General features: G+C 43.5%; 1 protein-coding gene across 1 annotated transcript in view; it reads left to right on the forward strand.

The window, feature by feature from the left end:
* Positions 1 to 582: 582 nt before the first annotated feature.
* Positions 583 to 23,846, forward strand: part of LRGUK (leucine rich repeats and guanylate kinase domain containing) — a 107,721-nt gene continuing 84,457 nt past the window's right edge. The window contains 5 exon segments of the mRNA XM_043589553.1: positions 583 to 1,322; positions 8,526 to 8,633; positions 11,152 to 11,233; positions 14,860 to 14,960; positions 18,564 to 18,645. Coding sequence (XP_043445488.1) covers positions 1,026 to 1,322; positions 8,526 to 8,633; positions 11,152 to 11,233; positions 14,860 to 14,960; positions 18,564 to 18,645 — 670 coding nt within the window. The 5' untranslated portion in view covers positions 583 to 1,025.

The raw sequence follows: 23,846 nt of genomic DNA on the forward strand, positions 1-23,846 counted from the left end.
GACAGCCATTGACAGGATCATTTTGTATTTGCAACTGCTTTCACTGAAGCATGGAGAAAAGGCCCTGTAAGGCCAGGAAGATGAGGGCGACTTGCCTGCAAGGATTTCTATTGTCATCGCTATGGCAATAATAGTTACTATAATTTTCATTCTGCTTTTCCATAGAGTGTCTACTTTGTGGAGCTCAAGGCTATGGGATTTGGGTCACATAAAATCACACTAGCATAAAATCATGCTTTGTAATCTTGCAAGAGTATTTTATGAAACTGCACAGGGAACCTATGCAACAAGATAAAAATAATTACCAATGCAGGTCACTTGACTAATACAATTATTTATGGGATGCTAATAGCTTTTCAGAGGCTTTCAGATACAGTGTCAATTTGACAATCGTTTTTTTTTCTTCTTTGGATTGTTAGACCATAACCCGTGTTTCTCCCCAAGGACATGGTTTATCATTTGGGGGAAGAGGGGCGGGTAATGTAAATTAATTGCAAATCATCCCTCAGTCCTCGTCTGGTAGTTTCTCTTTATTACCCGCAATTAAGTAAGAAGGACAGGAACCATGTCTTGTATTTCATTTATGCACGACCTCGTCTCCTAACACCGCGGTCCGCATAGAGTAAAATTTCAGTGTTCATTAGCTTTCCAACAGAGAGCATCAGACTAACACTTTCAAAGTACCACTCCGCGGAAAGAGCCTTTGTGAATGAGGCAGGTGCGGGAAGGAGGCTCACAGGTGATCTTAGGGGGGGATGAAAATTCCCTAAGAGGGGCCACCAGGCCAGGAGAAAACAACTGGAGACCAAAGGGGTGCGGAGAAAAAAGGTGAAAATGAGGAAGACAAGCAAAAAGAAACAAAGCCAGCGACCGAACGAACTAAACAAAAACCAAAGAAAAAGTCAAGCTCCAGGGACGGCGCAGACCTTAAGCGAGGACGCGCGGAGGAGCGGAGATTACAGCCCAGAATCCCTTGCGGCTCCTCCTCCCCTGGCGGCAGTCTCCTAGGCAACCCGGTAAACAAGATGGCGACCGCCGGGAGCGATCCCCAGTGGCCGATGCCTTCCTCTCTCCAGGGGAGTTCACCACGTGGAGCCCAGTCGATACTGTCGCGCTCAGAAAAAGAGCGTCAGTCTTGCTGGTCTTCTTCCCCCATGGGGCAGAGACGGAAAGGTACTTTCCACAGAGCCTCGTCCTACCTGCTCCCGCAGCTCGTCCACCGCTCTGTGGAGTCGGACGCGGACGGACAGGACTGCGGGGACGAGGGCGAGGGCGAAGTGGAATCCGAGGAGTCCTCAGAGTCCGAGATGCTGAATTTGGAGGTGTGCCTTTCCCCCCCCCCCCCGCTCCCTTCTCCAGGCGTCCGACCCTGCTACTCAGGCGGCAATGTCCCGCGCCTAGGCTCCCGCCCCTTTCTTCCCTCCTCACCCTTGGCCTGGAATATTTCCCCGCGTCTCCTTTATTTCTCAGTAGCACCTTTGGTTTCTTAAGAGTCAAGTTACACAGCGTCCTCATGGAAAAGTTTCCACCTATTTGTATGGGAGTTCTACATTTAGCTTTTAAAAGTTGTGCTTCGACAGTATGGTGAAGAGGCAGAGTTCGTGTTTGGCATCCCCTACACCCTTTTCTGTGACTTTTGTGAGGTGCTCCAACACTCTCCAGCTTGCAGTCCCTTCACCCTCCTTCCTCGAGGAAACAACAAATTACTCTCGTGATGTAATCTGATAAGCGCGAACTCAAACATTAAGTGACTTAGAAGTTTAATGTATTGCTTCTGCCAGGGGTATATAATGCATTATGCAAGACACGCACACCCACACACCCACCCATCCACCCACCAGAGAAAGACCCTTAGAATGTTCGAGCAGCTGGCTCACTGTGGTAGTATTTTCACAGGTGGGGAATGTTTCTTAAATTCCCATCTGTGTTGCCTGACGTTCACATTAATTGCCTTCACCTTAATATAAATTCTCTCTTTTCTACAATACCTTTTCTAAACATTACCCAATTCTACTTCTTTCCTACACTCATCATCCTCCTCTCTCTTTTTTACCCCCTGGCCTAGGTTTTGGGGTTTTTTGCAGGGGTGGGAGGAGTGGGGAGTTGGTCCCTTCCTACCTCTTCTCACTTCCTTCCCTTGGTCTCTAATACATTGTTTGCTTTCCTTGAAAAACACAAATTGATTGGCTTGCTTTGAATAAACGATTGGATTTTCCTCTTTGTCTTGGCTGCCAGGAAACTCAGAATCAGTATTTTTCATAATTTTAATAGTTTTTTTTTTTTAGGTTTTTCCTCTCCCCTTTCCTCTTCCTTCATAGTCTAAACTGCTCCAAATTCTTTTCCAAAGTAGATAGAATACAGAGAAATAGAATGTTTCCAGTATCCCCTGTGACATTATGTGACGTTCTGGCTTCACCACTTCTCATCTTTGCCCATTTTCTTAGCATGTGTTTCTTTGTTATTCCTGTTCTCTTTCACAGACTCCTTTTCCCATTTGTCCTCTTTCTTCCTATTCACGCCTCTGTAATTTGCGCGGTCCCGTGTTATTCCAGTCCTGCCATTAATGAACTACACTCTTTTCCTACTTAGGCGCCCTTCTTTTGTAACATCCTTTTGCCCACTTTCAACATTTGGCTCATTTTCCTGCCCTTACCTCCCATTTAGACTCTCCTCTTCTACCTCCACCTATATGGGCTTGTTACACAATTAGTTTTTCTTAAAGTGGGCAATAGAAAATTATTTCTTATTTTATTCATCCTTTGGTGATGTACTTCGCTACCCTTCACCGTGTCTGTTGCAAAACTGTAGCAGTGTTTTTACAACTTTGAGATGTTTGCATGGTTTCTACCAGCTTCCCCCAAAGGAATTCGCAGGTGGATCACCGGTTTACTTTATTATTCTAATTAACGCATGCTCTTGGGCTGTGGGGTTCATTAGTGCCGGTGTTCATCTGTCTTCAGTATGCCATTAACAAACCATAGTGGGGGTTGACTTGAACTGGTTATTCCTGGCTTGTAGGCTGTGTGTGGAAAAGTTTATTATTTCCTCCACTCATATTCTAAGTATTAATATTTATTTTGTGTTCTTACATCCTGTTTTAGCATTTTATGGTATCGAATAAGTTTTAATATGCCGAATAAACTGAAAGCTTATAAAAGCAAAGATTTAGACTTTCATGTTCAGAGATTTATGTCCATCTTCTAGCCTGGTTAAGGTTTATAATGCTGTGATGGTCCCAGTGGTTCTTGAGTGCCTATAATGTGATTAGTCTCCAGAGCCCTGGTGAACTTAAGGAGGTAGCCCAGACAGGCTGTTCAGAATACTGCCTTTGCAATCAAAGATTTATGTACAGCCTTCGGTTGGTTTTGAGATTTTGAGCAATTTATTTCACCTCTATGTCTCATCTGTAATCTGGGAATTCTAATAATACCTACCTCACAGGAGATGTGAGAATTAAACAAGAACCTATGTGTGTAAATACTTAAAAATACATTATTTTTACTGTTACCGATACAAGTCATAATGCACATGTTTTTTATCTGCTAAGTATAGCTCATTAAGTGATTTGGTTAATTTAGCTGACTTTGAACACACATTCACTGAAAGATTGCTACGTAGGAAGCACACTTTGACTATATAGGGCAGAAGCATCTGGGCCCACGACAGGTGTCTGATGCATGGAAAGCACTCTGCTAGTAACTGTGGGTAAATGATACCTACTCATGGGGCAGTTATAAATAGCAAATTGAATAAGAAAGTCTGTTAAAACTCTTGATACAGTGTCTGATGAAGAGTAGGTTCCTAAAAATTATAGAGGTAATGCATAATAGCAATAGTAAAGACAGAAGATGAGAACATAATTGAGGACATTCGTGGTCCCTCCCCTCAAGGTCAGATAAGAATGTAAGTCACAGCTCTTCAGCATCTCAAGCGTTATCCACAGAGCTGTGTACCGATGACAGCTGGATGGCAGGGATCATGGGAGACTTCGAGGGAAGCAGACCCTTGTCTTGGTGGATGGGGTTGTATGGGCAGCGAGATGGCAGCTGTTCCTACTGATGATTTACAGGTGAGAGCAGCTGAGGTGGGGGTCAGATTGTGGAGGGTTTTATGCTGTTTTACAGACTGTAGACTTGGGTGTCTGAGCAGAGTGGAGCCTCCCTGATTAGATTAGATTAGATTGATTAGAACTGCCCTGATGGTAGGACTGGAGACAGGGATGTCAATGAGAAGGCTCTAGCAATGTCTATGGAGGAGAAACAAGAGTCTGGATCAAAGCAGTGGGAGTGGGGATGGAAAGGGAGCTTAAAATGAAGACATTTAAAATATTTAAGTTATTAAATATTGTGAGTCTAGGATGACTGTTAGGTCTATGGCATGGTCTGGGGGTGTGTTAAGGCCACTGACCACAATAGGAAACGGGGACAGGTGCAGCTGTGCATGAATGAGTTGGTTTTATGAATCACATGAGTCTGGAAATCAGGGGAGGGGGCCTAAGGGTAGGAGACCTGAGATACTCAGCACTGGAGTCTGTGAGGCCAATCAGAAAGAGGAGATGAGGGCCAAGGGAAGACCCCCAGGGGGTATAGGTATTTCGCCAGCAGATGAAGAGGAATCAGGGAAGGAAGCTGGAAAGAAATGGTAAGAGAAGGAGAAGGAGAAGAAGAAGAGAAGAGCTGTGTGATGGGAAACCAAGGCAAGAAACAGTCTCAAGACCGTGGAAATGAGTTGTGCTGCCAGTAGGTGAAGTGGGAAGGGGTCTAACAAGTGCTCATTGGCTTTGCCCATTTGAGGGCAGTTGGAGACCTTGGCTCATGTGGTTTTGTAATGTGGTGAAGGCAGAAGCCCACCTGAAGGGAGTTGAAGAGTGATGGGGGGGGGGAGGAGCAAGGGGGCACCAAAGGATGAAAAAGCAATTCTGCTCTAGCTTGGTTATTTAGGGAAACTGTAGCTAAAGCAGTGTGTAGGATTGAAGAGACTCACAGACTTGTACAGCTGGAGAAGTGACAGGGCCCGGGCCCAGGTAAGTGGCTGGTCCCTGAGCCAGGTCCCTGAGGAAACAGGAGGCGGGGGCCCTGAGTGTGGACAAGAAAGCAGTCTGCCTCTGAGACCCCAGTGAAGGGCAGAACACTGCCCAGGAACAGGTGCAGAACGCTCAGGGGGTTGATGCCTGACTGCTTCTGCTTTGCCTTGGAAGCAAGTGCACCTGCTGAGAGCAAGGACTAAGGAGTAGAGGCACCTGAAGGCTGGAGGAGTGGATGAAGACTCGGTTGCCAAGGTCAGAGGTAGAAGGCAGCTGATACAGAGCAGGGGACTGGAACAGCACCAGGCCAAGCTAAAAGTTGACTCTGCAGGGGTACCAGCATGCATGGTTGTGAGGCCTCTCCCAGCCCACTCAGCTCAAAGGCAGGAGAGGTTTATGAATTCACTTAGCCATGTTTGAGCGCCCACCAGCTACCACGCACTGTATTCCCCCTCCCACTTTATGCTTCAGCTGTTTTGAGCTGCTCGTCGTTTCCCAGTGGGCCATGCACACCTTCGCCTTTGGAAGTTTGTACACGTTGCCCCTTTTGCCTGCAGTACCCTTCCTGGTCCTCCTTCCTGCCCTTTCTTCCCCTTCGCCAGAACAACTCAGTTACTTGGGTCTCAACCTCATTGCTTTCTCCCCCAGCAAGCCTTTGCTAACCTCCTAATCCCCACTAGAACTGACATAAAATGGATGCCCTGCTTATAGTCAAAGCACCCCGCTCACTTGTAATATTTATCAAACTATTGAAATTGCTTGTGTACTTGTCTGGCTCCCAGATTGAATTGTAAATCCCTTAAGGATAGGCACTATGTCTTATTCATAATTCTGTCCACTGAGCCCAGCATCCTGGCTGGCATGTGCCTGGCCTGCTATAAAGATTTTTATCCCAAATGAATGATGAACATGACACCGTCCCGCCTCAGCGCAGTAGTTGATTGTGAACTTGATTCAGGTTTGGGCGTGTACGCGGTAGTTTCAGTCAAGGGACAAGCAGTCAGAGACTTGAGGGTAGAGAGACACTGAAATTGCCCATGGCATACCAAGTAGAGAAGGGAGGAGGAGGGGACAGATAGACTCTGAGAAAGGGAAAGAGGAACAAACTGGAGATCTTGACATCCTCACAGAACAGGGGGAGTGGGTGTTGGAAAGGTGGAAAGACAGGCAGTTGTAGGATCACAGAGTAGGATACTAGGGTCTGAGGTTTCTAAGGTGGAACAGTTTAGCATGATGACTAACTGGGCATCGCCCAGTCTGGGGCATGGCCATGGGAGTGAGTGGTGGAATTTGAGTAGAGATCATTTAAAGTGCCTGGAGTTGAGAAAGAAACATGTGTAACATGCATGTGCTTGGGAGTAGTAGGGGTGAATGGCCATCCTCAGGCATTCTGAAGCCATCCAAGATAAAGGTAGGGCTTGTAAAGGTCTGAAAATGACCCAAGATCAGAAGGGAAAGGTGTGATACTGATAAATGGCAGGAACCTCAAAGAAGGTGTGAGGGGGTTGCCATGGGGAGGCTTGCTATGGGAATCTGGGAACATGCTGACGGTGTGGCCAGTCTCCGTATCAGTGGCTATGTTGAAAAACAGACATTTACCTCCTATCAGTCAGAGGTGTATGATCTTTTCACATCCAGGAAAAAGAGGGGTGGGTCAGGTAAACATAAGAGGTTTAGATGGAAAGTTTTGGAGGGAAGGTAACACCCCCACCTCTAATCCTACTCAGGCTTTATATAAGAAGTTGGAACTTTATTTAGAAAAGTGAGTGTCTGTTTTGACGAGCACTGGGTGTTATATGCAAGTGATGAATCACTGAATTCTCCTGAAACCACTATTGCACGGTATGTTAACTATCTAAAATTTACATTAAAAAAAAGAAAAGTGAGTCTCTCCTCCATTTGTAAACAGGTTGATGGGTAAGGAAGAATGAAACATGAAGATGTGGAATTTCTAACTTCATCAATTAGTAGAAACAACTCATTTATTGGGAACACTTCTACAGTTCTAGGCAAGGCACTAAGAGCTTTATATGCACTATTTTTTTTTTTCATTGTCCCTAAAACATTGAGAGAAGGTAATACAATTTCCTATTTATAGATGAAGAATATGGGCAAAGTTGTAAATTCAAAATGGCAGATCTGGGGTTCAAGCCAAGCCTGCCCAGCCCCAAAGCCTGTGCCCTATCTCCATATGAGCGATATTTGCTCCTCTGGGCTAGTGGAAATGGGCTGGGGGCAGGGGAGAAACTCTTTTTAGTAGCATACACCTATGTAGTTGCACCTCGGTACCAGCAGCCTGAGCATCATTGTTGATTCCTGAATGAGTACAGAGCTGGAAAGGGTGTTTTGCCATCATGGTCCCCATGCTGGTCATGGTTAGTTATCTTGGTGTGATTGATGGGATTACTGGATTTTGTGTCCTCATGCTGGTGTTAGTGTTAAAGTGTTAGTCATTGTAGAGTCGAAGTCAGTTCAAACACAGTACTGATCTATCTGTTGTCTCTTCTGTTTTTCTTTTGGGGGGGGGTGCGGGGGAGAGGGCATGTGGAGTCACCACTGGTTCACGGCTTTCTATGGACCAAGGGCCAACCTCCTTATGGAAATGATTATTACCCTTTGAATAAATCTTGTAAATTGTATGAATCTGGCAAAATTAGCTAATAGAAAGCAAATCAAGAACCTATTTTTTCCAGCAAGAATACCAAATTTAGAAGAGTAATTGCCTTGGGGTGCCTGGGTGGCTCAGTTGGTTAAGCATCCAACTTTGGCTCAGGTCATAATCTCACAGCTCCTGGGTTTGAGCCCTGAGTCAGGCTCTGCAGAGCCTGGAACCTGCTTCGGATTCTGTGTCTCACATGCGCTCGCGCTCCCTCGTTCTCTCTCTCTCAAAAATAAACATAAAAAAAAATTTTTTTTAAAGTAATTGCCTTAATTTGGATGTAACTATCCTTTTGGGTGTAGGCAAGCAGTCTAGTACAGCGGTTGGAATTGCCCTGGAGTCAGACAGATTCAAGTTTGTCCTCTGTTTCTGTCATATACTAGCTATGTGGTTTCAGGCAAGTTAACCCCTGGAAGCCTTAGTTTCTTCATCTGTAAAATGGAACTAAGAGTACCTACTTCAGGGTTGTCAAGAGGATACAATGAGTTGCTTACTGAGAGCTCTTAGCGCCTGGAACAGAGAAGCAATCAACGTAGCTATCACCACTAATGCTGACGCTTCCACTGCCATCGTGTTCATTCACTGTGAATACCTAAAGCAACTGATCGCCTGAAAATGCAGTGGCAATGAAAGCACGGATTAGATAGATATTTATTTAATCATATGTCCTATGTATGTGTCCTCAACACAGAATTTTCTTCAGGGCTGGTAAATTTTGGAGGGGTCACCTCCTGAGTATGTAATATACAAGGTAAGTGCTGTCTATAAGGACGTGGATTGTTCTTTTCTAATGGAAGTCCTTTGTCCTCTCTGGTGTTTGTTTGTCTGTGGGTTTTTTTGCAGGAGGAATTTGATGGGGTCCTGAGAGAGGAGGTCGTGGCCAACGCCCTTCACCAGTTGGGGCGCTCAGGTTCTGGCACTGAGCAGGTCTACCTCAATCTAACTTTATCAGTGAGTATGACAAGATCACCATGGGTTGGCTACGTCTTGATACTGGTTGGACCATATCTATTTTTCCTGATACTCATAGCTTTTGGGGTGGCCCTAGATCTCAGAGTCTTGCATTTGATGGAGACTGACAAGAAGAGTTATTTCTGTAATGTTAGGCATCAAAGAGCCCTGGGCAATCCAGTAATCAGGCCCTGAATTCCTTTGTTTCCATTCCCTTTAGACTCTTGCTTTTATCTTAAGTAGTCTATATTATAGTAATCAATGCTTTCTTTCCAGAAGTTGAATTTAACTCTGTGAAACCAATCAAAAATTCTTTAAGAATTTTCTCTCTGATCAGTGCCAGGACTAAAATTAATATCTAAATCCAAGAGAACAAAGTATTTTGGTATTGACTTTCCGCTCCCACTCCCAAGCATATCAAGAAACAAGTAGCTTTGAGCTATAACTCACTTTCCAGACATACTGTTATTCATCAATTTTCAAGATATCAATACTAACACATAATCTTGGCACTTTTATCATAAGAGAAGCTGTAAGAGCAAAGTACAGACTCTTCCTTTTGTTTCTTTATAATCCTAGAGAAATAATTTAACTCTTTTTGCTTCCTTATATTGTAAAGTATTAAATATTCCTTGGAGATCCACACAATAAATGCAGATATATAGGTGGAAAAAAGCACATTGAAATTTTGCTATTGTACCATAATTTGGCTAAGTATAATTCACAGCAAACAAAGCATATACGGTCGCAATCTTGTTCTGTCTTGGATTTGAACTAGTAAACTATCCAAGAAATGTTAAGCTCGTTTCTTCTGTGCCGGTTCTATTGCCTATCCTTCAAGGATAGCCTATTAAGGCTGTAATCTTTTACTCTTTTCACTTTATAACATTTTGTGGATGACTCAGACAGTTAGGCAATAACTTACAGGGAGCACCCTATGTGCATTGCCCTATGTTAGGCATCGGGGTGGTAGATCATTCCAGTATCCAATATATCCCCATACGAGTCCATTTCAATCAGTATTCTACTTATGTATGTAGTGCTGACTTAAATTGATCTACCAAAAAAAAAAAAAAAAAAAAGCAATCCTTTGAAATTTATTTCAGCAAGATGGACTGACACTTAACTTACTTTGCCGCTGACCTCCTTACATTTGAGATATTACATGTTGAATTACTTTGCCTTCATAACCTGTCTCACCGAATACACTTTTTTAGGGTTTCCTGGTTTAGTGATTCCCCCCCCGCCTTATATCTTAAGTTACATGTTATTTTTTAATTTTTCTTATTACTTATGTACATAGGCTTTCCTCCCAAAGTCCTGAGTTTCTTAGGGGCACCGTATAGGTCTACTCCACCATTGCACTGTATTTCTCATAGTGCACAATGCCTTGTACCTGGTAGGTTTTCAGTACATATTTTTTTAAAAATTTTTAAAAATGTTTTTATTGATTTTTCAGAGACAGAGCATGGGAGAGAGAGAGAACAAGTAGGGGAGAGGCAGAGAAAGAGGGAGACACAGAATCCAAAGCAGGCTCCAGGCTCTGAGCTGTCAGCACAGAGCCCGATGCGGGGCTTGAACCCACGAATCGTGAGATCATGACCTGGGCCGAAGTCGGACGCTCAGCCGACTAAGCCACCCAGGCGCCCCTTCAGTACATATTTATTACACCTTCATTGAACATTTTTATCATTCTATTAGAGAACTTGCTTATCAGGATACTTCACTGGCTGGCCTTTTCTGATTCTGACACTGCAACATAAACCAGTAATAAGAGTCTGTTCCAAGGGACCACATTCCCCTCCACTCCATCTTGAAGTTCTCTAGAAGCAAGATTTTGTGGAAAGAATCCTGGAGAAGGATTCAGGAGACTTGGATCAGCTACTTTGATGCTAACTTGCTGTGTGATTTTAGATTATTTCCATCCCTCTCTGTCCCTCATATTCCTCATCTCCAAATTGGGAATAGTCTGCCCTATGGATCTCAGTTATATTTGAACAGAGGAGATCACTGTGAAGGAGGAGCTTTGAATAGGAGGACCCTAAGTGTAGGTGATAATGTCATTAATGATCTCCTGATTACTCAGGAGATCTCTTTAGCATTTCATTTAAATTCCAGGCATCTGCCTTCTACTAGAGAAAGGCTTTGGCCTTACTGCTATTACGTGATGTGTTTTTTTGGTTTGGTTTTGTTTCTGTTTTTTAATAATAAAACTGCTCTAAAGGTCTATGTGACACTGCTTTAATTTGCCTTTTCATGTTGTATTTGTTCTTGCTAATACCACTAATTTTCCAAGCTACGTTCTGCTTCAGAGAAATGCATTTTTAAAAGGAGTCTGTAGTCTGCTTTGAGATCCTGTTAGTAGTCGGCTTCAGATTTAGTTCTTTCATTTAATTACTACACTTTTGAAAGAAATTCTGGATTTCTTTCTGTCATCTATTATTTCTACGTGTTATGAGAAGGCTGAAGACTAACCTGTTAAAGCAACATTAAAGCGTTTTTCCTTTTCTTTTCTCAGGGTTGTGGTTTAATTGACATTAGCATTCTCTGTGAATATGTTCACCTACAAAAGTTGGATCTTTCGCTAAATAAAATTGAAGGTATGTAATTTTCATTCTAGTAGATTGATGGATGATTCAGTTATTTCCAAATGTAAACTTTGCGGTACCTGATATGGTTTAATTCCACCAAACTTGATGTAAATGCTATTGTGGAGCCATTTGCATATTGATGCTCTACTTGGCATATAAAAAAAAGTCACCATGACTGATGAGTAAAGAAAGAGGCACCGGTCAGCAAACATTACGTTATGCTACCGTTGAAATGCACTCAGTGATGTTGAAGAGTAGCCCCCTGAATGTTTGCTTTGTTTTTTCCTTGAAAGAGATGGCTCATTACTTCTTAAATGCTTCCTGAATATTTGATGATTCCCTTGTCTTTCCCACTATTAGTTTATTCAATGCAGATGATTGGTCCCACCGTCCCCCCCCCCTTTTTTTCCCCCTGTAATGGATTCTTTATTTTGCCTTTCTACGTTTTAATTCTGGCCAGTTACCTCTGTTCTTATTTGAGCACCAGGGATTCACACATTTATTTTTTCCTCTCTTTTTCTGCTGTCTCTATACATGTGGTTGACTCAACTCCCACCATTTGTAGCTCCCTGTCACGTATTTGTTGTGACCTCTTGCTCACATTTAATGAAATTAGTCACATCTTCTTCGGAACTTGATTCTTATTTCTAATTCTCGGGTCTTATTGGAAGCCGAAGTGGCCAGTGTCTGTTGCTTACACTTCGATGGAAGTCAGCAGTTGTTACTTCGAACCTGTTTTCTTCACTGATCGTCTTTCCACTCGCTTCTTTGGCCTTTATTGTGACAGTTAAATGTTGCTGATGCGGTTTTCCCTGGCTCGTGTCTGATTTCTTCCCCTCCTATGACAGCAATAATTAAAATTCAGCCTTGCTTTTCAGTGGCTAAGAAGTATTCCAGCATTGTTTATTCCTCAAATGCTACTGTTTTGAAAGACTTATTACTTTTTTTCTAGTTGTTTTAAATCTTTTTTTTTTAATGGAAAATTAACAAAAGTGCAATCGGAGACTATTGTAATGAACATTCAAGATTCCACACTTATTGGCTCATGGCCCGTCTGGTTTCACCTATACCTCTCTCTCCACCTTCCCCGGGGCTATTTTAGTTTTTTTTTAATGTTTTATTTATTTCTTAAATGTTTGTTTATTTATTTATTTATTTATTTATTTTTAAAATTTTTTTTTTCAACGTTTATTTATTTTTGGGACAGAGAGAGACAGAGCATGAACGGGGGAGGGGCAGAGAGAGAGGGAGACACAGAATCGGAAACAGGCTCCAGGCTCCGAGCCATCAGCCCAGAGCCTGACGCGGGGCTCGAACTCACGGACCGCGAGATCGTGACCTGGCTGAAGTCGGACGCTTAACCGACTGCGCCACCCAGGCGCCCCTATTTATTTATTTTGAGAGAGAGAGAGAGCGCGAGCCTGCACGTACGTGCACCAACAGGGGAGGGGCAGAGAGAGAGAGGAGAGAGAGAATCTCAAGCAGGCTCCCCACTGTCAGTGAAGTGCCTGGCCAGGGCTCCTTCCCTGAAGCAAAGAGCAGGACCTGAGCAGAGATCAGGAGGGGTCGGCTGAGCCACCCTAGGGGTCCCTCCCCAGGGTTATCTTAAAGCAAATCTAAGTATCCAATCTTGGGCAACAGTTCTCGGCGTTCCTTCTGGCAGGAGCTGCCCCGCCCCCCACCACTCCAAGGTTGGTTTCCTTTCCTGGATAAGGAATTGCCCCGTGTAGCCATGGGGGCTTCATACCCTGGCATCGACAGTTGCGAGTGGCGCTTTCCTCCCATCAGTCTTCTTTAATCTTTTACGGCCCATTTTTGTAGCTCATCAAGTGTTTGAGAACCAACTGTAAGGCGCAGCTTTCTGAACCGTTATGATGTAGACCAGATTTCAACTTGCATCAGAGTCACCTGGGGGGCCTGTTAAAACGCCAATGGCTGTGCCCCACCCTCAGTTTCTGATTCTGTAGCTCTGGGGTGGGACTTGAGGATTTGCATTTCTAAATTAGTTCCCTGGGGAAGCGGATGTTTCCCCGTCCGCGACCACACTTTGAGAACCACCGTCGTAGACGCAAGGAACTCCTGCCATCTGGTGGACACGGGGGTCACTGCACCGAGTGGGGATCATTGGGCCTGCGTGGGTCAGAAGCCCAGCAACCTAGACGATGCATTTTTTTCCCTGTCAGAGTGATTTGAAGGCTTTGGTGGTGCATAAGGCGTGAGACGTACTCGCCGTTTCCTTATCTCCATCTGCGTGGTAGCTGCTGCTTCTGCTTAAGACAGCTCCTCCGTGCGGCACCTACCTGCCCACAGAAAGATCAGCTCCAGGGAGGTTCGGGGGCTGCTGGACCGTAATAGTGTCGAGGCCACTACTGACTGCTAGACATGGAGCTGAGCTCAGAAGGACAAATGGGCAAGACTTGTGAAGTAATGGCCGTTTCTCCGGTGTCCTTTTCCAGGCGGCCTTCCTTCACGGCATCAATTGCCACCAAAGTGTTAAAGTCTCAGTGTATTTGTCTGTCCGAGAACAATTCCATAAAGACAGGCTAACAAAGGGTGTGACTTAGAGGAATGAAGTAGAATTTGGTGGGGATCTTGAGAAAGGGGCGGGCTGGGTGGCTGTCGCTCATGGTGCCTGCTTCACCTGCTCCTGGGCAGGGCCCTCGCTGCTGGCCTTGCCCCCTTCTCTGGGTGTGTCTGCCACCTGGTGACAGGGCGAAGCAGTGGGCTCAGCTTCAGGTGTGGGGGCTCCATCCTCCCACCAGGGGCCTTCCTCTGAGGGATCCTAATAGCTGCTCCTGTGACATAGAATGAAAAGAGAGAAAGAGCAGGGGATGCTGTTATGATGACTGTTTTCAGGTGGAAACAGGTGTTCCTGCTAAATCCTCCTCCTAGGAGTCTTCTGTGTCTTTTTCTAACTCCTGCTGCCCAGAAGCGAGCCTCTGCCCTAAAGGGGCAGGGAAAGGCCGCAGAGCACGTCACCGTTTTTGTGTTTTATATGTACCAGCCTCGGAGCCCAACCCTTTACTTGGTATTCGAGGTTTAGAGTCTTTGCTTGGGATCAAATGGAAAACTCTGACCTGCTTCCAAACCAAGCCAGAGTCCAAGTAAAATAATAGCAATAATTGAAATCACTTCAAATAATTAATGAGGTTTAGGATTCAGTCCAACTACAACAAAATTGAATTTATATCAAAGAAAGTTCTCTAACTGGGGCATTTTCGGTCTTTCTGAAAAGACTTAATTCAGTTACTTAGGGGCTAATATCAAGAGGATTATCTAAGGCTTTCGTTTCTTGTCCTTGGCTCCAAGGCTGGTACTTTTTGAAGCATTTGGCTGTTAGTGCACGGGAGAGCGGGCTGGGACATGGGAGGTGCACTGGTCACTTGAAAAGAGGGATGGGAGTGGTGGGGAGGCCCTGGGGAGGAAGGTTCAAATTAGGAGCTCATGGAGAGCTTTCTACCCTTGGTGTGTTTCACACATTCCTATTTTTCTCCATCTCACTTGTTTGGAATAATTTAGTGCCTGCAACTGGTGTAGTTAAAAAATGTTCTGATGTAACACATGCTGTTTTTAACGGCTTAGTCTAATTTTTATTCTATTGGCTTATCTTGTTCTGTATTTGTTTTTCCCCTCAGATTTGTCCTGTGTGAGTTGTATGCCTTACCTTCTAGAACTTAATGCTTCTCACAACAAACTGACTACGTTCTTCAATTTCAAGCCGCCCAAAAATCTCAAGGTAGAGTTTTATCAATACATTAATTACATACGTTAACCGGTCTGCAAAGGGCATTCACAAGCAAAACAGCACTAAAATAGGGAATTTTGAGAGCATAAGATACGGGAGTAAATCGGGAATTTTGAGAGCATAAGATATGGGAGTAAATCGTATAAAGGCCTGAAATGAAATAAAAGGGGATGTGTGTATCACTTGTTTATGGAAAAGGAAGGTGGTCTGTCTGCAGATAATCTCTTTAGGAAGCTTTGCTAAAGCATAGTGTTCAGGCTGAAGCAACGGACTTCCTTCGGTCTCTCCCCCACATTCAAATACTGGCAATTATTTGTGTATTTTTAACACAGTATAAAATTTTATACCTGGAAAATCTGTAAAAATTTCCTTGGGAGCTCAATTTTGCCTCCTTATTGATCCAACCTTCCCCCCCCCCCCTCGTTTTCTTTTTCTCTTTTCTTCTTCTTCTTCTTTTTTTTTTGAGCAATGATTTCAGATCTGCATCCGTCTCTGAGGTTGCTCCTGCATCTGACACTGAACTTACCCCTGTGAGCAGCCTGTTCCGTGCCGTGTCTCGTGCATTCATGTGCACACAGACCACCTGGGGCTCTCGTGAAACTAGGGATTCTGAGCCAGGACATCCCAAGTCAGACCTGAGACTGGGGTGTTTAACAACCGCCTCAGGCGATGCCCCTGCTGGGGGTCCATGGGCCACACTTCAGCAGAGAGGTTATAGACTGGTGGTTCCCAGACTTTTCTGCACATTGCAGTCCCGTGGGGACTTCTCAAAACTAATGGCTGGATCTCAGTGCCAGAGAGTCTGATTCAAGAGGTCCAAGGTAAGGCCCAGGCCTGGAATTTTTTTTTTTTGTTTTTTTTAATTATTAACTGTCACCAATTTTATTTTATTGTTTTTTTTTTAAGTTTATTTGGGGGCCTGCATGGCTCAGTCAGTGAAGCGTCCAACTTTGGCTCAGGTCATGATCTCACGGTTCATGGGTTCGAGCCGACTGCTCGGAGCCTGGAGCCTGCTTCGGATTCTGTGTCTCCCTCTCTCTCTGCCCCTCCCCCACTTATGCTCTGTCTCTCTCTCTCTCAAAATAAGTAAACTTTATTATTATTATTATTTTTTAATGTTTATTTTTGAGAGAGAGAAGGAGAAAATGAGCAGGGGAGGGGCAGAGAGAGAACCCCAAGCAGGCTCCACCCTCAGCTCTGAGCTCAACATGAGGTTCCAGTCAGGGCTCTATCTCAAGGCCTGAGCCAAAATTGAGAGTGGGATGCTTGACTGACAGAGCCACCCAGGTGCCCCCCGGACGTGGAATTTTTAAAACAACCCCAGGAGGCTCTAATGTGCCGGCAAATTTGGGAACCATTGCCACAAGCTTGGGATTAATAATCTAGTAGACTAAAATATTTCATTAAGTAGTTTAAGAAATAGGCATCAATTATTGCCTTTTATTATCTATTTTATTTTATTTACAAACCGAATTGCCTTAGATCCCAAGTATTCTGCCGGAGCTTGCACAAATATGAAAATTTGTGTGAAATCAAGAACCTCACATCACCTGTATTGCCAGTGAGACACTTTTCTTAATTTTTCTTCTGTTCACTCCATTTTTGTCAGTAGTGGGGTTTTTTTTTTTTTCCTCCTTCGAAATTAGAGTGATTGCCAAGGTGACATTCCTTTGTCCAAATAAGCCACACGAGGTACCTGTTTGTACTCGGTGTGGGGCCACATGGTCTCCAGGTGATCACGAATTGTATTTGCAGGGCTGTTTTCTTTTCCCTCCTTTGCTGCCCCCTTCTGCTTTGTCCTAAGCCCCAGGCCACTTAGTCATGGCAACAGCGTGACCCCATCCCTGAGAAAAACTTCCTTGGAAGTTCTTCCATTCACATCCTTACCGCCTCCTCCCCCAAGGAGGCTTCACGAATGAACAAAAGCATCTCAGATACCCCATCTGTAAGGTCCTGAGCTCCCCAAGAGCAACGAGCTAATCTATTGGTAACTTTACGGAAGTGCCTGCAAATTGCCAGACTGCCCTGGCGGGGTGCTTCAGCCCCACACGAACTCTGCGTGAGCCTGGGGACAATGACCACGGCCTTCCTGTGTTTTCAGTACATTATCTTATGTAATCCTCCCTGTGCTTTCCCAGTAAGTCAGGCCTGTGTTCAACAGGCCACCGCCTTGAAAAGCTCTGCTTCCTTTCCACTTAATATCTGTGAGCCTTGTGCCACCAGCCAAGAAGGCATACCTCTGAAGAACGGAGGCTTGTTCTCAAACGCTCTTGGTATTTCCCAGAATGCTTTTGCTTTTAGCAGGTACACAAGGTTCATTTGACGGATGGGACTTTAGGCAAGACTTCAGGTCCATTGGAACTCCCAGGGGGAGTCCGCGATCTCAGGGCCCTTTAAGGTCTCTCAGCCAGGCTGGCATCATAGCCGCATAGAGGGCACAATATTGGCGTATCACCCCCACAGGGGTAGAGTTAGAGATGAGCAGGCGCAGCTGTGGCACGAGAAGAACGGTGTTAATAAAAAGCGTTAATTACAAGAAAGCCTAGATCATTATGTTTATGTCAAGTCCATCACAACTAGACAGAAGACAAAAGTGAATATGGAACTTCATTCTATCATGCCACACTGACTTCTTGCTTTGGTCATGGTCTGCCTTTTACCTAGTTGGAATGTATGGATGCATAAAACGTGGTGTTCCCATTGCTTGTTTGTTTTTTCATACTAACAGCATTTTGTTTGCACGTTACTATTTCTTCACGTGGTCCGCACATTTGTGTTTTACTGACTATGTGGTCCTGTTGCCATAGTGCCTGTAATTGACTTGATCCGTTTTCTTCTGCCACTTGTGTTTCCAACATGTTTGTTAGTATTCAGTATGGAAAAGTTTTAATATTTCAAGTATTTCGTATTTAATACATTGATAAAATAATCTTAGTACTTGTTTGGGGGTGGGATCAGTGTTTTGAAAAGTTTTATTTCTTAATCATTTTTGTTCATCTTTTGCTAGTGGGTGAGAAGTTAAACAAAGTCCTTGCACGTTTTTTTCAGTCTCCTGGTTTTTGAATAGGAACGACTGATGTTGCGGAAAATGCTTTCCTAAAATAGTCAATTCTGAGAAAGGGTGTTAAGTGGATGAGATGTAGCCCTGAGGGATGAATGGGAAAGATTTTTCTGGCACTTGCGCGGAGTAGAAAAGGCACAGGGAAGCTAAGAATGTGAGCTCAGTGAGCTCAGCTTCCTGGGCAGTAGACAAAATGAAAGACGAGGTGGTAAGAGTGAAATCGAGGGGCGTCTTCAAGGGAGATTAAGAAAGTTTGAAGTAACTGCTGGAAAGGGAGAGAGGAACGTCAGGAATCGAAAACGTCTGAGTTGTCGCGGTGTCTGCACCGGCCACAGGGAAGGGGCTCCTCCCCAGTACCCCTCAGAGTGAGCAGACGAGGATCTGGTAAGGAAATAGCTGTGTTAGCCGTGGCGTATTTTCAGTTCTAAACTCTAACCCCGCACCCAGAAGGGTGTTTTTCTTGTGCGATGAATTGTTGTGGTTAAGTGAATGAAAAAAAAAACTTTGACATCCTGTTCTCTTTTTCTCATCAGAAGGTGGATTTTTCCTGCAACCAAATTTCTGAAATGTGTGATTTGTCGGCTTACCAGGCTCTCACTAAACTCATTTTGGACAGTATCCTTTGAATGTACAAAGGGGAAATTCGGGCGTCATAGGCCCATTAATAAGCGTATACTTGGATGACGTGAAGTGGTGGCAGAATTTGCTAGAGATGGCTGACGCACCTGAGTGGTTAAGAATTGATATTCGCAAAAGGAAGAAAGATAGTGTATTTACCAAGGAGTAAGATCGTAAGCCAGGCTTGTCAGGAGCATCTTACACCCAAAAAGCTAAGTAAGACAGTCATTCTTCTGATAAACATAGGTTGATTTTTATTTGTAGAACCAGATAAGTTCTGGGGTTTTTTTGCTTTTTTAATGTTTGTCTATTCTTGAGAGAGAGAGAGAGAGCATGAGCGTGCGTGCACTCGCGTGCACGCGAGCAGGGGAGGGGCAGAGAGCAAGGGGGACACAGAATCTGAAGCAGGCTCCAGGCTCTGAGCGGTCAGCACAGAGCCCAATGTGGGGCTCGAACCCATGAACCATGAGGTCATGAGCTGAGCCAAAGTCGGATGCTCAACTGACGGAGCCACCCAGGCGCTCCAAGAAGTTCTGTTTTAACTAACTCTTCAAATTTACTTAAACTTGGGCCCTCATTTATTTAAATTCAATATCTGAAAATCCAGCCATGACCAAAAGGAATATAAATGATTTTTTATTTTACGAAAGCATTTATAGTAAGCTCCCTTTGAATAGCAAGCTTCTCTAGTGCATTTAAAATATACTTTCATTTTTTTTTAAAAAAAGCAAAACCAACAACTTTTGATGAGCAAACAGCCTCAGGAACGTCTCTTTTGCTTGAGTCAGGCTCCCGTGCAAACAGAGCAAATACCTTAAAGCAGGCCCACTCCAGCCTCAAGAGCCTAAGGGGTTAATTGGGGATCTGTGAGTTTAATGAGCTTCAGCCTCTTTACACCAGAGACTGATGTTTTCTGAGAAGGGAGCAGCGCCTTCTCTTTCTCAGTATCTTTCTAGCCACCTGAGGATTTTTCAGGGTCGAGCGGGGAATGGATTGATTGCCCTTGGGTGCCTCATTCCAGGGACAGGGCAGCAGTTAGAACACTAGACTTGTAATGAGACCGAGACGTGGGGAGAACAGAAGATGTGTTTTCTTGAAGACGTATTTTGTTGGAAACAAAAACAAAACCCTTTTTCACGTATGATGGGACACTTAAAATGTAGCGCCACGCTCTTTAGAACTGGGGTGTGAGAATGAACTGTTAGTGGGCATTTAGATGGTGCTCTTGACGAGGGCAAGTTCTCTTGAATGTAGCCTAATGAGAAAATGATCAAAATGAAATGTTTTGATGGCAAACTACAAGTAGTACACACGAGCAGCACCTGGCCGTAGAACTTCCATTTGACGTATGACAGTCGTACATACTGAATTTGCAGGGAGGTAGAGGCAGACGGTCCAGAAGCCGCCTGGCTCAGAAATCCACTCAGGCCACCTCGAAGAACACTGCTCCAGGAAGACTGGTGGCCTCAAAATCAGCATTGCCTGGAACTTCTTAGAAATGCAGGCTCTGGGACTCTGCCCCAGACCCCGGAAATGAGACTCTGCATTTTTAACAAGACCCCCAGGTGATGTGAGTGCACATTAACGTTGGGAAGGACTGGTCTAGAAGCCGGCTTCCCCCCAAACTCATCCCAGCCAGAAGGGAGTGAGCTTCCAGAGTTCTGTCTAATCTTCAGGGTACCCTGAATGAGCTCTGTCAGTTGACAGTCTGGGCTCTGTGGGCTCAAAATAGAGGGTGCAGTTTGAAACATTTCTATCATGAAAGTCTTAAGTTCTATATACATTTATCTTTCCTTGTAAAAAACTAAACTATTAAACTATTATGACGAACCTAAAACTGATGAAGAAAGGAATTAGAAGAAAGGAATTAGAGTTTGTTTTTTGTTTTTTGTTCTTTAAACTTGACTTTAGATGTAGCAATTCAGGCTTATCTCCAAAGTATAAAAAGCTGTAATTATTACATTAGAACCAATTGGAATTCAGAACATGGACACATAATTAAAATGTCACATGGTGTCATTTCTCACCTGTGGGTTTTTTAAGTTTATATATTTATTTTGAGAGCGAGCAGCAGAGAGGGAGGGAGAGAATCCCAAGCTGGCTCTGTGCTGTCAGCATGGAGCCCGATGCGGGGCTCAATCCCACAAACTGAACCATGAGATCGTGACCTGAGCTGAAATCAAGAGTCGAACATTTGACTGACTGAGCCACCCAGGCACCCCTCACCTGTGTTTTTTGAAATGCAAATGCAAGTAATCAAAACAAGCTACTCTTTGTAAACTATTAATGAAATAAACTTTTTAGCTTACCATTTTGAAAAGACAAGCTGGTTTTTTAAACAGTACCAAATATGCCTCTTTTGTTCTGTTCAAATGTGTCATACTGTGTATGTGATTAGAGTTTTGAAAAGAATGAAAAGCCTTACAATAAAAAAGAATTGTTAAACAACTTTTTTAATGCCAGTACATTTGAATATTAGATGTAGTGGAAAAATTTCTAGAAAAATCACCAAAATGCTGATTTGGAAATAGTCCTGTAATTATAAATGCAGTTCATTATAAATTAACTAAATTAAAACCCTCATATTAAAAAAATCCACCAGACCCAAATTTTTAAGAACCGATCTTCCAATAATGAACACCTTCTTTCAAGGTTAAGGATAGAAGGCATTTTCACAATTGATTCTAATGAGATTACTTTGATATCCAAAAGCAGACAAAGAAGAATAAGGGAAAGGAAAATGGCAGGCTCTTTTCACTCATGATCTAGATATAAAAATCCTGAACAAATGCTGGCAACTGAATCTGACAGTATTTGAGAAAAGTTAATATACCATGACCAAGTTTGGTTTACCTCATGAATATAAGGATAGTTTAATATTAGAGAGGCCATAAATGTCAGTAACTACATTAACAGATTAAGAGAAATAAACCATATGATCAGTAGATATAGAAACTCCAATAGATACAGAAAATTTAATAAAATCTAATTTGCAATAAAAAAGCTCTTAGTAAGCTAATAATGGGGAGTTTCCTCAACTTGGTAATGTCTACAAAAATATTTGAAACAAACTTTGTCCTGACTGGGGACATGTTCTAAGCATTCTCTAAAATTGGGAGCAAGGCAAAGATCACCACCGTCGCCACTTCTATCCATCATTGTTTTGGAGGTTTTAGTTAGCACTCTAAAGCAAGAGGAAAAAACCTGAAAGTGTAAAGATTGGAAGGAGAAGATTAAAGTCATGTTTTTTGGCAAATGATATGATTGTCCATAGAGAATATCAAAACTAACTGGTAATAAACTACTAGAAATAATAGTTTCGAGAGTTCAGCAAAGCAGTTGGATGTGACTTCAATAGACAGAAGTGAATTGCATTTCTCTACATCGCAAGCAATTAGAAAACACAGCTTAAAAGAGAGACGCCATTTACAAGAGCAATAAAAATGAATCTTATTAACAATGACTGAGACCTGTGGGGGGGAAATATAATAAAACTTTATTGAAGAGCATTGAAGACCTAACTAAAGAGAAATATATTCCATGTTTCCAGATCGGAAGACTGGAGAAGATGTGTAAAAAGAACTTTACAGAAAATGAATCAGATAAGGCTAATAAACATATGACTAGTTGTCAGCCTCATTTGTGTTCAGAGAAATGCATCCCAAGACCACCTGAGATACCATATTCATTCAATTGATAAAATTTAAGAAATCTAAAAATATCAAGTGTTGGAGAACATGTAGGTCAAAAGGATCTTTTTTTTTTTTCTTCCTTTGGGTATGAAATTAGTTCTGCTTTGGAAAGCAATTTTATGCTCTTTTTATAAAGTTGAACATCCCAATTCCCCATGGCCTGGCGCTTTCAATCCTACATGTGGGCAGTTGAGCACGGGAGTATCTGGAGGCTTGAATAAGAAGGCTCAGAGCAACACTGCTTGCAATAGCAAAAAATGGAAACAGCCCAGATGCTCATTGATAAGAGAAAGTACAAATCATGTTATACTCATCCTAGCATATCATATAGTACTGAAAATGAAATAGATCTCCATGCAGCAATAGGGATGCATCTTAATAAAATTAAGTACAATTTTCGTGTAAAACCAAAGGGGAAAAGGAAGAGGAAATAGTTTGCACAGTGGTGGTCTCCAAGAGGGGGGCAGCGGGTACAACAGGAGAGGCATGCAGAGGGAGATTATGGCTCATGTTCTACTTCTTGGGCTGGAGGTGGGGGTGGGGGTGATTTCAAGAGTGTTCATTAGATTTTTGGGGCGCCTGGATGGCTCAGTGAGTCAAGCATCTCTTGATTTCAGCTCAGGTCACGATCTCACAGTTTGTGAGATCAAGCCCTGCATCGGGGCTCCTCGCTGAGCTTGGAGCCTGCTGGAGATTCTCTCTTCCTCTTCCTCTCCCTCTGCCCCTCCCCTGATCACTCACTCTCAAAAAAAAAGTGTTCATTAGATTTTTAAAAATAAATATAAACAGGCCATGTGGGGGCAAATGCTGTACCTGTGTCCATCAAACATGTTTTAAATCTGAAGATTATTAATTTCTTTGAAAATAGCTATTTGCCAAGCTTCAAGCCCGAGCTGTATCGGCATCCCTTGGAGGGCTTGTTAAAGCACCTCTTGCTGGCCTGCACCCTCAGAACTTCTGGCTGAGGGGGTCTGGGGTGGTGGCTGAGAATTTGCATTTCTTTTTTTTTTTTAATTTTTTTTTTAACTTTTTAAATTTATTTTTGAGACAGAGAGAGACACAGCATGAACGGGGGAGGGGCAGAGAGAGAGGGAGACACAGAATCGGAAGCAGGCTCCAGGCTCTGAGCCATCAGCCCAGAGCCTGACGCGGGGCTCGAACTCACGGACCGCGAGATTGTGACCTGAGCTGAAGTCGGCCGCTTAACCGACTGAGCCACCCAGGCGCCCCGAGAATTTGCATTTCTAACCACTTCTCAGGTGATGCTGCTATTGCTGGACTGAGGAATGCCCTCGAAGACCCCCAGCTTTGAGCTAGCCAGTGCTCCCTGCTGTATCCCGCAGGGCAGGCTCTCCTAACCTGCTGCCATTCCGTGTGCCCTTTTTAGAAGTTTGGCTCTTCTCTTTTTTGTGCTTTTTATATTTGTTCGAGCCTTCCTTAGTGAGAATGTGTCTTTTCTATTTGAGGGGAACAAGCATGCTTTTGTTTAAAACGTAAATAAAATTG

The sequence above is a fragment of the Prionailurus bengalensis genome, chromosome A2 (assembly GCF_016509475.1).
Source record: "Prionailurus bengalensis isolate Pbe53 chromosome A2, Fcat_Pben_1.1_paternal_pri, whole genome shotgun sequence".
In the NCBI taxonomy this organism is placed as follows: domain Eukaryota; kingdom Metazoa; phylum Chordata; class Mammalia; order Carnivora; family Felidae; genus Prionailurus; species Prionailurus bengalensis.